Source organism: Crocuta crocuta, unplaced genomic scaffold (genome assembly GCF_008692635.1).
Source record: "Crocuta crocuta isolate KB4526 unplaced genomic scaffold, BGI_CrCroc_1.0 scaffold73, whole genome shotgun sequence".
NCBI lineage: Eukaryota > Metazoa > Chordata > Mammalia > Carnivora > Hyaenidae > Crocuta > Crocuta crocuta.
The window spans coordinates 4,109,310-4,124,568 of NW_027529443.1; the positions used below are offsets into that span (position 1 = coordinate 4,109,310).

The 15,259-nt window shown below is 47.1% G+C and overlaps 1 protein-coding gene across 2 annotated transcripts in view; it reads right to left on the reverse strand.

Moving 5' to 3' along the window:
* Window positions 1–4,464: 4,464 nt before the first annotated feature.
* The window catches only part of LCMT1 (leucine carboxyl methyltransferase 1), a 42,927-nt gene continuing 32,132 nt past the window's right edge, over window positions 4,465–15,259 (reverse strand). For both annotated transcript variants that reach the window (XM_077760468.1, XM_077760467.1), the window contains 5 exons: window positions 13,672–13,792; window positions 9,935–10,036; window positions 8,848–8,939; window positions 7,084–7,181; window positions 4,465–4,676 (listed from right to left, as the gene is read on the reverse strand). In XM_077760468.1, coding sequence (XP_077616594.1) covers window positions 4,654–4,676; window positions 7,084–7,181; window positions 8,848–8,939; window positions 9,935–10,036; window positions 13,672–13,792 — 436 coding nt within the window. In that variant the 3' untranslated portion in view covers window positions 4,465–4,653. The remainder of the gene's footprint in view (window positions 4,677–7,083; window positions 7,182–8,847; window positions 8,940–9,934; window positions 10,037–13,671; window positions 13,793–15,259) is intronic.

Consider the following 15,259-nt stretch of genomic DNA (forward strand, 5'->3'; position numbering starts at 1 on the left):
CTCGCACATGCTAGTCATTTGGCCTAGGGTGCTCTTCCCTCACCTCTTCGTGTGACATTTCCCGGGGGAAGCTTCCCCAACCCGGCTGCAATGGCCACTTCAGTTACGTGAAACCATGGCTTTCCCACATGTTCGCTATGCTTTTCGGCAAGTCAAGGTCAACTGTCTTCTCAAGAATGGAAGCTCCACCCACATGTCACATCTGTCCTGCTCATCTTTTGCTGAATATAGTAATAAGAGAATGATGGGAGGAAGAAAGGGACAAGGAAGTCTGCATTGTGGAAATGCAAGGAGTGAGCCAACAGCTTTAGAGAAGGCCCAGCACTGAGGGTCAGCAAGGGAATAAGACTACGAACACAGGGCTCCACCCCGGAGCCCTCTCCTGGCCGCATAAGAGCTTGATGTTAAGCTGTTAGGAAAGAGGGAGCCTAACAGCCTTTGACTGTGGGAGTCACGTGCTCGGGGCCACTGAGGACAGGCTCTCGCCGGAATACAGTGGTGCATACAGGGGTGCGGAGGTTGAGAACAAAAGCTTCCAGGTGTCAGACAGTAGCAGCTGGGCAAGGGAGATGGACATGAGAACTCACCTTGCTTGAAAGAAAGCAACAGAACGTGGTGACCCAGTGGATGAGCAGAACAAGATCAAGCAGGCCGTCAGTGAGTCTGAGGACGCCGAGTGGAGTGGGGGTCTACTGGCGAAGAAGGCAGGGCCTCTCAGGAAGAGCTACGTAGGAGGGGGCAGGGATGTCACCATCTTTAGGAATGTTGAGTTTGGGGCGCCCAGGTGGCACAGTCAGTTAAGCATCTGACTTCAGCTCAGGTCATGATCTCACGGTCTGTGAGTTTGAGCCCTGCATCAGGCTCTGTGCTGACAGCTCAGAGCCTGGAGCCTGCTTCGGATTCTGTGTCTTCCTCTCTCTCTACCCTTCCCCTGCTCATGCTCTCTGTCTCTCTCTAAAATACCAAAAAAAAAAAAAAAAAAAAAAAAAAAAAAAAAAAAAGAGTTTGAGGAGCTACTGAATCACCCAAGAGGACATGTAAGATACTTACCTGGAAAAGCAGTCTGTCCGGGAAGCACAGAGCTGGAGACAAGCTTTGGGGGTTAAAAGCTTATGGTGAGAACAACCAGACAGATCAAGATGGAAACTGAGGACTTGAACAGCACTGTGAACAAACAGGATCTAAGAGATATCTGCAAAACATTCTATCCAATGACAGACTGCATGTTTTTCTTTTTAATGTTTTATTTATGTTTGAGAGAGAGAGAGACAGAGCAAGTGGGGGGTGGACAGAGAGAGGCGGAGACACAGAATCTGAAGCAGGCTCCAGGCTCTGAGCTGTCAGTACAGAGCCCGACATGGGGCTTGAACCCATGAACCATGAGATCATGGCTTGAGCCGAAGTCAGATGTTTAATCCACGGAGCCACCCAGGCGCCCTGGACTGCATGTGTTCCTCAGGTGCACACAGAACATTCTCCAGGATGGACTATATATTAGGCTACAGAAATTAATGAATTTTAAGAGGCTGGGATCATACAAAATGGCTTTTCCTATCACAAATGGAGTGACACTAGATATCACCAGTGGAAGGAAAATTGTTAAATTCACAAATATGTAGAAATTAAACAACACACTCTTAACCAATGCATCATGAAAGAAATCAAAAGGGAAAGTAGAAAATTCCTTTCTTTTAAAATTTTTATTTGAGAGAGAGAAAGAGAGAGAGAGCAACCGAGCGCAGGGACAGAGAGAGACAGAAAGAGAGAATCCCAAGCAGGCTCCATACTGTCAGCAGAGGGCCTGGCACAGGGCTTAATCCCACAAACCGTGAGATCATGACCTGAGCCGATGTCAGATGCCTAATTGACTGAGCCACTCAGGCGCCCCTATTACAAGAGGTTTTAGGTGAGTGTGTGGGGAAAGGAAAGGGGCAGCGACTGACAAGAATCCTGCAGAAAATGAGGTTCAAGTTCCAATCCAAAAAGCGGAAACACGCTTCAGAAAGCTGTCCCAGTGGGAAGATACATAGCAGGGAGGGGGCGTGAAGGCGACCTGGGTAGGATGCTCTGCCCGCTACACTTCCAGGAGGAACCACAAGGTGCTGGGGCCACACCCCGCCATGCGGTGCTCCTCAGCTTCAGCATTTCCAATGTATCACCTCCACAATTTCTGTAAATTCTCTGTATTATTTCCCGAGGAATCGTCTCTAAATGGACTCCCCTGTAAAATGAAATTGGTGGGGGGCGCCTGCATGACAGAGCTGGTTAAGTGTCTAACTCTTGATTTCGGCTCAGGTTGTGGTCTCACGCTTCATGGGATCGAGCCCTGTGTCGGGCTCTGTGCTGATGGTGTGGAGTCTGCTTGGGAGTCTCCTTCTCCCTTTCTCTCTCCGTCCCTCCCTCACTCATATTGTCTCTCTCTTGAAATAAACTTAAAAAATTTTTTTTCATTTAACAAATTAAATGAAATTGGTAGGTACTTTAAGGGACATTTCATAACACAATGGTCATTACTAATGGTGTATCATTTGCCTTGAACAGCAGGTAATCCATAAAGATAAATTCTAGGGAAAAGAGAAGTATAATGAAAGCAAAGGAAGATGTTTTGAATTTTAGCCAGATTCTGTGGCTGCCTCAGTTCGTGAAGTGCTAACACTCTGACCTTAACCTCTGATAAAAACCAAAACATTAGGAACAATCTACCACAGCACAAATGAAATGTGTCAAAAAGCAATACTCACCTTTCCTACTAGTAACGTGCTGTGATATTTTCTAATCTATTCTGTATCTTTCTAATGTAGTGATTTTGATCCACTACATGGATTCACCACCCACTAATGGCTCGGTCCCACTGCTTCAAAACCACCAGATCAGTGAATGTTACATAAGTGTTAAGAACACACCAGTACCTGGGGCGCCTGAGAGGCTCAGTTGGTTGGGCTTCTGACTTCGGCTCAGGTCATGATCTTGCAGTTTGTGAGTTTGAGGCCCCGTTGGGCTCTGTGCTGACAGCTCAGAGCCTGGTGCCTGCTTCAGATTCTGTCTCCCTCTGTCTCTGCCTCTCTCTGGCTTGTGCTCTGTCTCTCTCTCAAAAATAAATAAAAACATTAAAAAAAATTTTTTTAACACACCAGTACCAACCTGAGAGCATCTTGAATTTTTTTTTTAATGTTTATTCATTTTTTAAAAAAATATTTTATTCACTTTTGAGAGAGAGAGAGACAGCATGAGCTGGGGAGGGCCAGAGAGAGAGGGAGACACAGAATCTGAAGCAGGCTCCAGGCTCTGAGCCAGCTGTCAGCACAGAGCCTGATGCGGGGCTTGAACCCACAAACCGTGAGATCATGACCTGAGCCAAAGTTGGATGCTTAACCGACCGAGCCACCCAGGTGCCCCATTCCCCTTGAATTTCTTAAGAAGACTGAAAGATCCCTAGCAAGGAGGTGACTTTCTCATGAGGTGGTTCTATGTCACGTCACACTGACGGGAAGGCTGTCCACAGTGGCTCTAGAACACTGACCTGTGGGAGGAGGGGCTGTTGTCTCCGAAGCACAGGGGACGGCCATTCTGCGTGGTCAGGCTCAGGTTCCCGGCCGCAGTCAACAGCCAGGAAGTTCAGCAGGGATGGACAGGCCTTCTGCTTCCTGACGGGAAGCTTCCGGGGCCCACTGCATCTGTACAACTGCGTCAGCATGCTGTGGCCGCCCTAACAAACCAGCACAAACTCCGTGGCCTCTAACGCCAGTATGCAGTTCGAGAGGCCAGAAAGTTGGAATCCCATTTCCCTGGGCCCAAGCTGTCAGCAGCGCTGGTTCCTTCTGGAGGCACCAAGAATCTGCCTTCCTGCTCTTCCCAGCGCCGAGTGGCTACCTATGTTGTCGGCCTCGGCCGACATGCCCTCCAACATGCCCTGCTCCTCTCTGGCTCCATCGTCACCCTTCCTTCCCCTCCCAGCCTCCCACCTTCCGTTGTACGGACGCTGTGATTGCACTGGGCCTGCCTGGATACCCCTGGATAATCTCCCCACGTCAGTCAAGGGCCTTACCTTAATCACACCTGCAAACCCTTCGCCATATGAGGTAAGACATTCACAGTTCAAGAGACAGGAGCACACGTTTCAGGGGCCTTCACCCAGCCTGCTACAATAGCCAAGATGGGCTTAGGCATGCAGGTCCTGGTGGGGGCAGAGACCGCAGCAGAGAAGAGCTCCCACCTCTGTGGGAGGTGGAGGCCCAGGCCAAGGTGCCGGGTGTGACATCAGGTGCCATAACACAAACACGCAGGGAAAAAAACCTCAAACGGACACTGGGGCCTGAGTGGAGTCGGACTCACAGCGAGCAAGCCAAGGCTGGAGGAAGATTCGGGAGCTCTGGTTCTGGCTGATGTGGAGATGAACCAGAGCCCCCCCCCCCCCCGAGGGGAGTGAAGGCCGAGCAGCACGTGAGCGACCGCAGAGGACCAAAGGCAATTGGCAAACAAGATTTATTTAAATGGTAAGTCGATGGGCACAGAAGGTGGTACGACAGCCCCCAGAAGTGAGGTTTGTCAGGCTGCAGGGCGAGCGCAGGGCCGGCCACCGCCCAGGAAACGCAGCCCATCCACTCCCGGGAGGTCAGGCACGTCTGCTCCCAGCTCAGTTGGGCCTCCAACAGATTAGTAAGTGATTTCCTTCAAGCCTGAGGAGGGGAAACACAAAAGTGTTAAGAGACTCACACTGTAGGGCGGAGAAAGCAGGCAATGGTGGGACTCTGGGACCCGGGTGACAGGCTTGGGGGCACGGGCCNTCATGGGCTCTCTGCGGGCAATGCCCAAAGTCTGCCCTCTCAGTAGTGAATCCTGAGCAAGCGTAGACACGAACGGTCCTGCCCCTCACACATACAGCACCAATGTCACAAAGTGTTCAGTTTATTAAAAAAAAAAACTTATAAAAACTAGAATATGGGGCACCTGGGTGGCTCAGTTGGCAAGGTGTCCGACTTTGGCTCAGGTAACAATCTCATGGCTTGTGAGGTCAAGCCCTGCGTCAGGCTCTACACTGATGGCTCAGAGCCTGGAGTCTACTTCAGATTCTGTCTCCCCCTCTCTTTGCCCCTCCCCCACTCATGCTCTCTCTCTCTCTCTCTCAAATATAAATAAACATTTTTTAAAAAATTTATAGGGGAGCNTGGCAGTCAGCACAGAGCCCGACGCGGGGCTCGAACCCACAAACTGCGAGATCATGACCTAAGCGAAAGTCGGATGCTTAACCGACTAAGCCACCCAGGCGCCCCTAAAAAAATTTTTTTTAATTTATAAAAGATAAAAACTAGAATTGGCTTCACCGTATTCCAGACAAACTACATTTCCAAAAGTGTGGGAAAGTTGAGTTAATCTGGACATAGCATCAGGACGGAATTTTTATTATTTTTTTAAAGTTTTTTAAAAATTGTTTTAAATGTTTATTTTTGAGAGAAACGGAGAGAGACAGAGACAGAGACAGACTGTGAGTGGGAGAGGGGCAAAGAGAGAGGGAGACACAGAATCAGAAACAGGCTCTAGGCTCTGAGCTGTGTTTGTGGGGCTCAAACCCACAAACCGCGAGATCGTGACCGGAGCTGAAGTCAGACACTTAACTAACTGACTGAGCCACCCAGGTGCCCCCAGGACAGAATTTTTATAAAGCCACTGAAATTATCCTCAGTGCAAGTTTTTCACACAAGGGGAGATGGCTGTCATAATACTAAGTGGGGAAGGCTGGGATTCCAAGTTACACAGCGTGTGAATTCAGTTCTGCTAAAAAGAACATGGCAGCTAGAAAATGAGTGAAAGGAAAGAGCTACCAGTCGTGATCTCTGAGGGACTGGCACGCAGGCGATTTTCTTCTTCACCTTACTTTTCAGAAGCTTTCAAAATCTCTACTAAGAATCACATTGTCTTTAAAATTGCGCAGGAGGGGAAGGGGAGAAGAGTATAAAACCCCACTCATCAATTCTTTTAAATAAAAATACACATTTAAAAGGATCTTGTGGGCTGGACTGCTGGGTAAATTTATAAACTACTGGAATGATAAACCCCAGGGCACGACTGACAGCTACATGTGCACACGGGGTTTGCGCACAGGGCACTGCCGGGCTCCATCATGTCCTGGGTTTCCCTGGACTCCCTGGGCCCCCTGCCTCAGGCTGTATGTCATCGGATGGACTGCAGGACGCCCTCTGCAGGAAGTCTGAGGGTGGCTACTCCAGTCAAGGCCACAACTGGGATCTAAGATGGCCTCCACAGGCCGGAGAGATGGCCTGGAGGACGACCCCGCGGAGGAAGCAAGACCAACACGGGGCCCTTGTAAATGGGGAACTGGGTCAAGACCTAGGAAACAGAAATGTGGAGATGAGGATCCAGGCTCCCGCCACGGCCTTCTTCCGCCAGGCTAGGGGACTTCACCTTCATCACAAGAGGGAAGAGGTGGGGCGGGTATCTGGCTGGCTTGGTCAGTTAAGTGTCTGAGCTCAGCCCAGGTCATGATCTCACGGTTCATGGGTTCGAGCCCCATGTCAGGCTCTGTGCTGACAGGTGGGAGCCTGGAGCCTGCTTCAGATTCTGTGTCTCCCTCTCTCTCTGCGCCTCCCCTTCTCATGCTCTGCCTCTCTCTCTCTCTCTGTTTCTCAAAAATAAACATTAACAAACAAAAAAAAGAGGCAAGGGAGAAATTCGACCTGCAGCTGCATGGGTTTGCAGGAGACACACAGGAGAATGTGTGTTTGACATCTAGCAAACAGGTTATAAGGTGATTAACAAGACAAACAGTGGCTACTTTTAGTAAGATTACTGCTTTCGACTCTCAAGGTCTCTTCCCTTCCAACCGAGGAAATGCCACAGGAGACCTTAAGGCACTGCTGGTTCGTCAGTGTCGGTCTACCTGGCTTATCTGAACGGTTCTCCTGGTTTCCATGCTAAGGAAACACGGAGAAGGGACAGCTAACTTCCTGCGTGTGCTCATGAACACACACAGACGGTGCCCCGTTCTTCCCAGGCACATCCTGCATTCTTTGCAGAGAAAAAGGTCCCCCATTTCTAGGTCAAATCAACAAAAGTAAAGCCACGTACCCAGTTCACTTCCTCCTTTGGTTGCCCAACAAAGGCAGTAATGCTGCATGAGCTGTTCGAGAAGCTCCATTTCATCCAGGAATTCAAGTGACTCTATTCTGTGGAGAGAATAAAAAGCAGAGTGTGAATGTATGCAAAAAATGAAGATGACAACCTAAAGTTTAGGGATATGGAAGGATGTTTATATTCATACTAAGAGGAAAGAAGGATATGAAATAGTGCATACAGTATGCTTCCACTTTATTTTAATGTAAAAAAAACATATACCGTAAACAAAGTCAAAAGACAAAAGAGAAACTGGAAAAAAATATTTGTAATACAAAAAACAAAGGGTAGATTTCTTTGCTACATAAAGGGCTGTTACACTTCATGAGAAAACTTTTTTTTTTTTCTTTTAAATAGTCTCCATACCCAATGTGGGGCTTGAACTCATGATGCTGAGATCAAGAGTTAGTTGCATGCTCAATCAAATGAGCCAGCTAGATGTCCCCATTTAAAATGTACTCCTTTCGGGGCGCCTGGGTGGCTCAGTTGGTTAAGCGTTTGACTTCGGCTCAGGTCATGATCTCACGGTTCGTGGTTTCGCGCCCCGTGTCAGGCTCTGTGCTGACATCTAGCTCAGAGCCTGGAGCCTGTTTCAGATTCTGTGTCTCGCTCTCTCTCTGACCCTCCCCTGTTCATGCTGTCTCTCTCTCTCTCTCTCAGAAATAAAACATTTAAAAAATAAAATGTATACCCTTTCACTCAGCAATTCTTCCTTTAAGAGTTAACCCTATATGTACAAAGATGTACATTCCAGAATATTCACTGCAGCATCACAGCAAAAAACTGTAACCCAGGAGAGCTGGGCTAAATAGATTACAGTACATTCATACAACTGGAAGGTATGCAGCTCTCTGAAAGGATGTAATAGGTCTGTGTGCATTGACACGGAACAGCCTCTAAGGCTTATGATGAAATTCAAAAAGAAACTATAGTAAATAACGTGCAGAGTACATGACTATCTATGAAAAGAAAAGTGGGGCATACGGGCTTGCACATGCATAGCTCACTTCTGGAAAACACAGAAGAAACTGGCAATGGTGCTGGTCTCTTGAGAGAAGGTAGTGGACTCATAGTGAGGGGAGCAGGATGGAAGGTTGGTTTTTGTTTGTACTTTATACTACCTTCTTCTGTTTTGTTTTATCATGTGCTTGTATGATTTTTTTTTTCAAAAGAGCATTTTAAATATAAGTTTTAAAATATATGTACAAAGAGGTGCCTGGTTAAGCATCTGACTCTTGATTTTGGCTCAGGTCATGATCTCATGGTTCATGGGTTCAAGCCCTACCTCTCAGGCTCTGCACTGATATCGTAGAGCCTGGTAGGGATTCTCTCTTTCCCTCACTCTCTGCTCTTCCCCCACTCTCTCTCTCTCAAAATAAAAATAAATTAATGGACTTTTCCCCCTTAGAAGCCCTTGGGCAGTGTCATTTTCTTCCTCCTCCAAAACACCGGGATTGCGCACGATTCCTACTTGTAGAGGGTGCTCTGGGAGTGTGACAGGTGTGACTGCTTGTTTTGACTAAACTGACCTGCGCTGGCATAAACCCTATCTCCGCCAGCGGCTAATGAGTGACTCTCAAGGTGCTCTCAATGTTTAACCTGTATTAGCACGTTAACATGTTTCAAAATAAATCCAGTTAGGGTTTTTTTTTACATTAAAGACAGTTATGCCTTTAATTCAGAATCCTTCGCCGGAAGCTAACGCTCACCAACCCGCACCTGCTCACTTCGGCCTGAGGCAACGTGCTGTACACTTCCATCATGTTGACGGCTGACGCTGTTTCCCACCCATTCGACAGGAGCCGTTCTTTCTAGAATGTGCGGTGGAGAGAAAAGGGGAAGAAGGTACAAGGCACTGTTGTACAAATCCAAGACACTCTTGAGGCCCAGGAGAATTTCTCTTAGAGGACTCCTTTTTCAAAAGCCCAGCCTGGCCCCTGTCTTTCTTATTTTCCAGTTTTCTACACCAAACATGCATTGTTGTAATGGGAGAGAAGTCACTAACGTATATTTAAAGAAAAATAAAGGAAGAAACTTGTCTGTGAGCAAGAGTGCTTGGAAGCATTGGAGGGGTAATGTGATGTAAGACATGTACAATCTCACCTATTTAATGGGGGCACTGGTGGGTGGTGTCTCTTCAGTGAAAAAAACTATATAAATAAAAGATATTTTTAAAAAATCTATTATAGATCCTAAGAAACGTAAGGGACATGTCAAGTACAAAGTTTGGAACCATGTTTGGATCCTGTTTCAAACACATCATCTATACAATTTTTTTTTTTAAACTGGGGAAATCCAAACACGAAATGTGGAGTGGGTGGTATGAAGAAGTTCTGGCTGATGTGTGAAGTATAATAATGATATAACTGTTATCCCGGGGTGGAGGGGGGAGAAAGTGCTTACTGGTAGGAGATTCACATGGAAGTATTTACGGGGGAAATGAAACACTCTCTGGGATTTGCCTTAAAATATCCCAATGACAATACCAACTAAAAATGGGGATACATAAAACAATATTGAAAAACGTGAATCGCTAAAGTTGGCTCATCATGGGTTTTGTTTTACTGTTCCCTCTATGTTCATGTTGCTTGAAAATCTGCATCATGAAAACTTTAAATAATAGGGTATGGGAAATGGAAATGTGTATTTTCCAAACCAAGATGGCGGCCCAGGGCTTGGACTTCCCTGGTGCGAGGAACCAGTGGCCCACGTGGAGCCCCAGCTGCCTGCTCAGGTGGGCACTCGACCAGGCTTCGCACATTCTCTGATCTGAGGAGGGAGTCTGTCCTTCCCTGGACTCTCTGACCTGTGACTCTAACGACTTGCAGGTCTCCACTCCTGCCAGGTCACACTGTCGCCTCCGCAGGTTTTCGACCATGATCTGTCCAAACCGGTCGTCCATGTTCACCTGGGAAGGGAAAGAGGAGGCTGGGCACTGCCAGAAGTAGTTGCTGTTTTTTTTTTTTTTCTCAAATATGCAAAGTAAGACAATATTGTATTTCTGACCAGTCAAGGCTGACGTCTGCTAATACCCTGTGCAGGTGACGGAATTGGGTGCAGATGCGGCAGGCGGGGCCGATGAGAGCACATGCTGCCGCCCCCTGCAGGGCAACCAGGCGATGTGTGCTGGGCCTGGGAGCCAGGCAGACCGAGGCCAGCGAGCTGCTCCCCAGGTACACTCACACGTATGCGCCAGGTACCGGAGTATTTGCACTGCAGCATGACACCTGACAGGAAGAGCCTGGAAAGAACTGGCATGCCCACCGTCTGGGGTTAAAGAAATTCTGGTGTGCTCATTTAATGAGATATTATATACTATATGACATATATGTATACATTATATATTATAATGAAAACAGGAAGACGATATCCAAGCAGGGGCAAATACAGATGTAGACGCAGATACAGACACAGACACGGAACGATTCTCAGATAATAAACTCTCGAAAAGTAGAGTATAGAGGGATGTGTGTAATACGCTCCTACCTGCCTTTAAGATCTCTATCTACATTTATATAGGCATAGAATAATTCTGGAATCTGGCAACGTTGCTTCCCAGGTTAGAGGACTCAGGTCCAGGGTAGAAAAGTGACTTACCTTTCCCTGTGTATCGTTTCATACTATTTGATTTTTTTAAAGTTTTGTATGTGGTATTACTTTATTGATAAAAAAACATTTTAAACCCTTTTTAATGTTTATTCTTGAGAGAAAGAGAGAGCAAGAGGGGGAAGGACAGAGAAGGAGGGAGACACAGAGTCCGAAGCAGGCTCCAGGCTCTGAAGTGTCAGCACAGAGACAGAGAGAGAGAGAGAGCAAGAGGGGGAAGGACAGAGAAGGAGGGAGACACAGAATCTGAAGCAGCTCCAGGCTCTGAAGTGTCAGCACAGAGAGAGAGAGAGAGAGAGAGAGCAAGAGGGGGAACGACAGAGAAGGAGGGAGACACAGAATCTGAAGCAGGCTCCAGGCTCTGAAGTGTCAGCACAGAGCCCGATGCGGGGCTCGAACCCACAAGCTGCGACATCATGACCTGAGCTGAAGGTGGATGCTTAACCAACTGAGCCACCCAGGTGCCCCCCGCCCCCATTTAAAATCACTTTAAAAAACCATTAATGTATCTATACACACAAATGCCACACAACCTAATACACTGTGCATTATAGCATCTATACTATTACTTTGTCATCAAGGTACCAAAACTTCAACACTTTAATATACAAAATGCTTCCCAGAGCCCCTGTGACAACAGTGCCAGGCAAGACGCAGTATTACTCTCTTTTGGCGGACGTGTGAGGACAACAGGACCGTCGGCTTGATTAAAACATTGTTAAAAGGGGGGCGCCTGGGGGGCTCAGTCGGTTGAACATCCGATTTGGCTCAGGTCATGATCTCGAGGTTCGGGAGTTCCAGCCCTGCATCAGGCTCTGTGCTGACAGCTCAGAGCCCGGAGCCTGTTTTGGATTCTGCGTCTCCCTCTCTGTCTGCCCCTCCCCTACTCACGCTGTCTTTCTCTCTTATAAATAAATAAACCCTTAAAAAAAAAAAAAAAGAAAGAAAGAAAACAGAATTCATTTTCCCCAGGACTGGTATCCTGCAACCAAAGACAGATTCCCAGGATTTATAGAAGATAAATGATACCAACTACAATTATATCCATTCACCAGGACTGAAGACTGAGTCTGAGGAATGCTCCCAGTTAGAGAGGAAGGAAAATCAACCAAAAATCACTTCTACAGGAATCTGGACTAGAGCATGAGAGAGTGAAAAGGTCAACCAAAGTCTAGCCTTAGACCTGACCGTAATTATGTGACATTGGGCAAAGCCTTAACTGCTCTCATCCATAATGGAATTTAAAAATAAAACGAGATCAAAAAAATAAAAACAATAAAATTAAAAAAGCAACAGAATTAGCCACCATGTGCTCAGACACGTGCCCACTGCTACACAGCATCCCATGAATTGCCATAATAATCCAGAGAAGTTATCCCTTTATAAACAAGGATATGGCGGGGGCGCCTGGGGGTTCAGTTAGTTGAGCGTCCAACTCTTGATTTCTGCTTGGGCCATGACCTGGGAGTTCATGGGATCGATCCAGGCTGCCAGCACAGAGCCTGCTTGGGATTCTCTCCACCACTGCCCCCACCCCCCCGCCACCCTTTCCCTGCTCATGGTCTCTCTCTCAAAATAAATAATGAACATTAAAAGAATACATAGAAACAAAAACAAGGGCCTGGGGCTCAGAAAGATCCAAATCACAGCTAGCACCTGCTCAACAGCCAGGCGGGCCTGTAAATGCTCTTGTACAAAGTAGCTTGCTTACTCCTCACTACAACCCTATGAAGTCAGATTTTATTCTCATTTTTTGGATAAGGAGACAGGAACAGAGAAGGTATGAAACTTGTCCAGGTCACACAGCTAGGCAATCTACCTCCAGAGCATGGACTCCCAACCAGCCTGTAATTCTGCCTCAGGTCACACAGCTAATCAAAAGAGCATAAGACTCAGACCCAAGCTGAATACTTCCAAAGCTCTAAGACAGAACCCTTTCTACCGGGTCGGAAGAAAAAACCAGACAGCCAGTGGACCAAACTCACGGATCTTAGAAATTAGGAAATTTTAGGGGCTTCTGGGTGGCTTAGTCGGTTAAGCGTCCAACTTTCGCTTAGGTCATGATCTCGCAGTTTGTGGGTTCGAGCCCCGCATTGGGCTCTGTGCTGACTGCCAGCTCAGAGCCTGGAGCCTATTTCAGAGTCTGTCACTCCCTCTCTCTGTGACCCTCCCCTGCTCATGCGGTCTCTCTCTCTCTCCTAGAAATAAATAAAACATTAAAAAAAAAAATTAGGAAATTTGATATTAAAATTCTGCACTGTAACTTCTGAAAACTTGGGAGTTCTCAGCTCCAGGCTGCCATGCCCACAGAGGAACAAATAACTGGCAGGCATCAAGCAGGGGTGAACTGTGGGTCACCAGAGTCCCCTCCACTCCTGCCTACCTTATACGCGGCCAGCCTGCATCACTGACACCCATATGCCTAAGACACCCTATGACTTTATAATTAATACAGTGGTAAAATAAGAACTCACAAAGCTTTTATAAAGGTGAAGACAGAATTCCAAAAATTCTGGCTATGAATCTGTAGGAAGTTAAGAAATCAGGAATACTGGGGACTGCTAGACTTGATTAAAAATGGGACATGTCGGGGCACCTGGGTGGCTCAGTCAGTTGGGCGGCTGACTTCGGCTCAGGTCATGATCTCACAGCTCACGAGTTCGAGCCCTGTGTCGGGCTCTGTGCTGACAGCTCAGAGTCTGGAGTCCATTTCAGATTCTGTGTTTCCTTCTCTTTTTTCCCCTTCTCTGCTCTTTCTCTCTCTCTCAAACATAAACAAACATTAAAAAAAAATTAAAGAAAAAAAAAAAAAAGGAGACGTGTGTGGCCAGCGGCGGAAGGAAAAGAACAAGTGGAAACTTATCCTGAGGCAGCTCAGAGAGGGTAAGCCACCAGAGGAATGCACGCAGCACGGGAACGTCTTGTGCTTCCTTTTACCTGTTCGTAGTTTATGAACATAGCGGTCTCAAAACTGTGAGCTGCCCACTTGATAAGGTTGGCCGACTGCTCTGGAGTCATGTAAACCAGCACACATTCCGTTATCAGGAGTGTTGGCAATCTTCAGAGAAGAAAAAAAGGCACATAAGTATGTATCAATCAAACGGGGACTCTCCAATGGCCCCCACGTGGCAGTACTGGCAGGAGAACCCTGGAGTGCCCGCCGCAGGAAGAGAAGCCCTGAACAAGCACACCGACGATCAGGGCGGTAAGAGATGGGGACCCCCCCATCGTGACCCAAAGTTTCGGACTGTAAAAACGTGAGCAGCGAGCAAGGTTTTGTCCGGCTTGTGAATACAGTGTGAAAGGCGCATGGTAGATCATAAAAAATGGCTACGAATTCTCCCCCGCCGTGCCCGCACATGGTCACGAGGTGACCCTGCCGACTCTCTCTGCTCCGAGGTCCAGTCTAGTTCCCTTCCCCTGGAACCTGGATTAGTCGTATAACTTGCTTTCGCCAACAGAACAGTATCAAACACGATGCAAGCGGAAGTTGAAAATCACTTGCGCGCTGGCCCTTGCTCTCTTGCTCGGAAACCTGAATCCCTAAGGGAGTGAACCCAAGCTAGCTTGCTATAGGAGAGGAGGCCCTGTGCATGAGAACAAGGCATCCACATAGGAGTAAGCCCCAGGGGACAGCAGCTACACCTGGCCCCAGCGGAAGAACCACCCCGCTAAGCCCAGCCCAAATGGTCAACTCACACAGTCTGGAGCAACTTGTGAATTGCTCTATATTGTGAGTTGTTCTAAACCACGGAGTTTGGAGAGATTTTGTTACACATCAAAAGCTGACTGATAAAATGAAGAAATACTGATATCTATTTAACAGAATCTAATTCTTCTTACACAAACTTTTATGATCAAGAATTAAAAACAACATGAACCGTCTTCAGTAAATTACACATTAGTACACACTCTGGCGTTACCAGACTCAAAGTAACGAACAAATTATGAAACAGGATAAGGAATAAACTCCTATAGAAATCTCCAAAAGCTTTAACTGTAGAAAGGAACACCCTAATGTATGTGAACTCCAGTGATTTATTACTGCTCCTTCTGACTCCTTTACTGCGCCTTCTCTTCCTTCTCTGCCCCTTTAGACTGCTGTTCCTCACGGCTGGTTGCTGTTTTTCTCACAAAGCAAGTAGGTTATTTTTGCCCATGTTTATTGGCAGGGAATTTCGAAGCAAATAAATCGTTTGAACTCGAAATACCCGAGAAATAAAAAGATGTATCCAGGGGTGCCTGGGTGGCTCAGTCAGTTAAGCATCCAACTTTGGCTCAAGTCATGATCTCATGGTCCATGGGTTTGAGCCCCACATCAGGCTCTGTTCTGACAGCTCGGAGCCTGGAGCCTGCTTTGGATTCTGTGTCTCCTTGTCTGCCCCTCCCTGGCTCGTGCTCGTGCTCACTCTCTCTCTCAAAACTAAATAATAGTTAAATTAAGAATCCAAGTGTGCCTGAGTGGCTCAGTCAATTAAGCATCTGACTCTTGATTTCGACTCCGGTAATGATCCCAGGGTTGTGG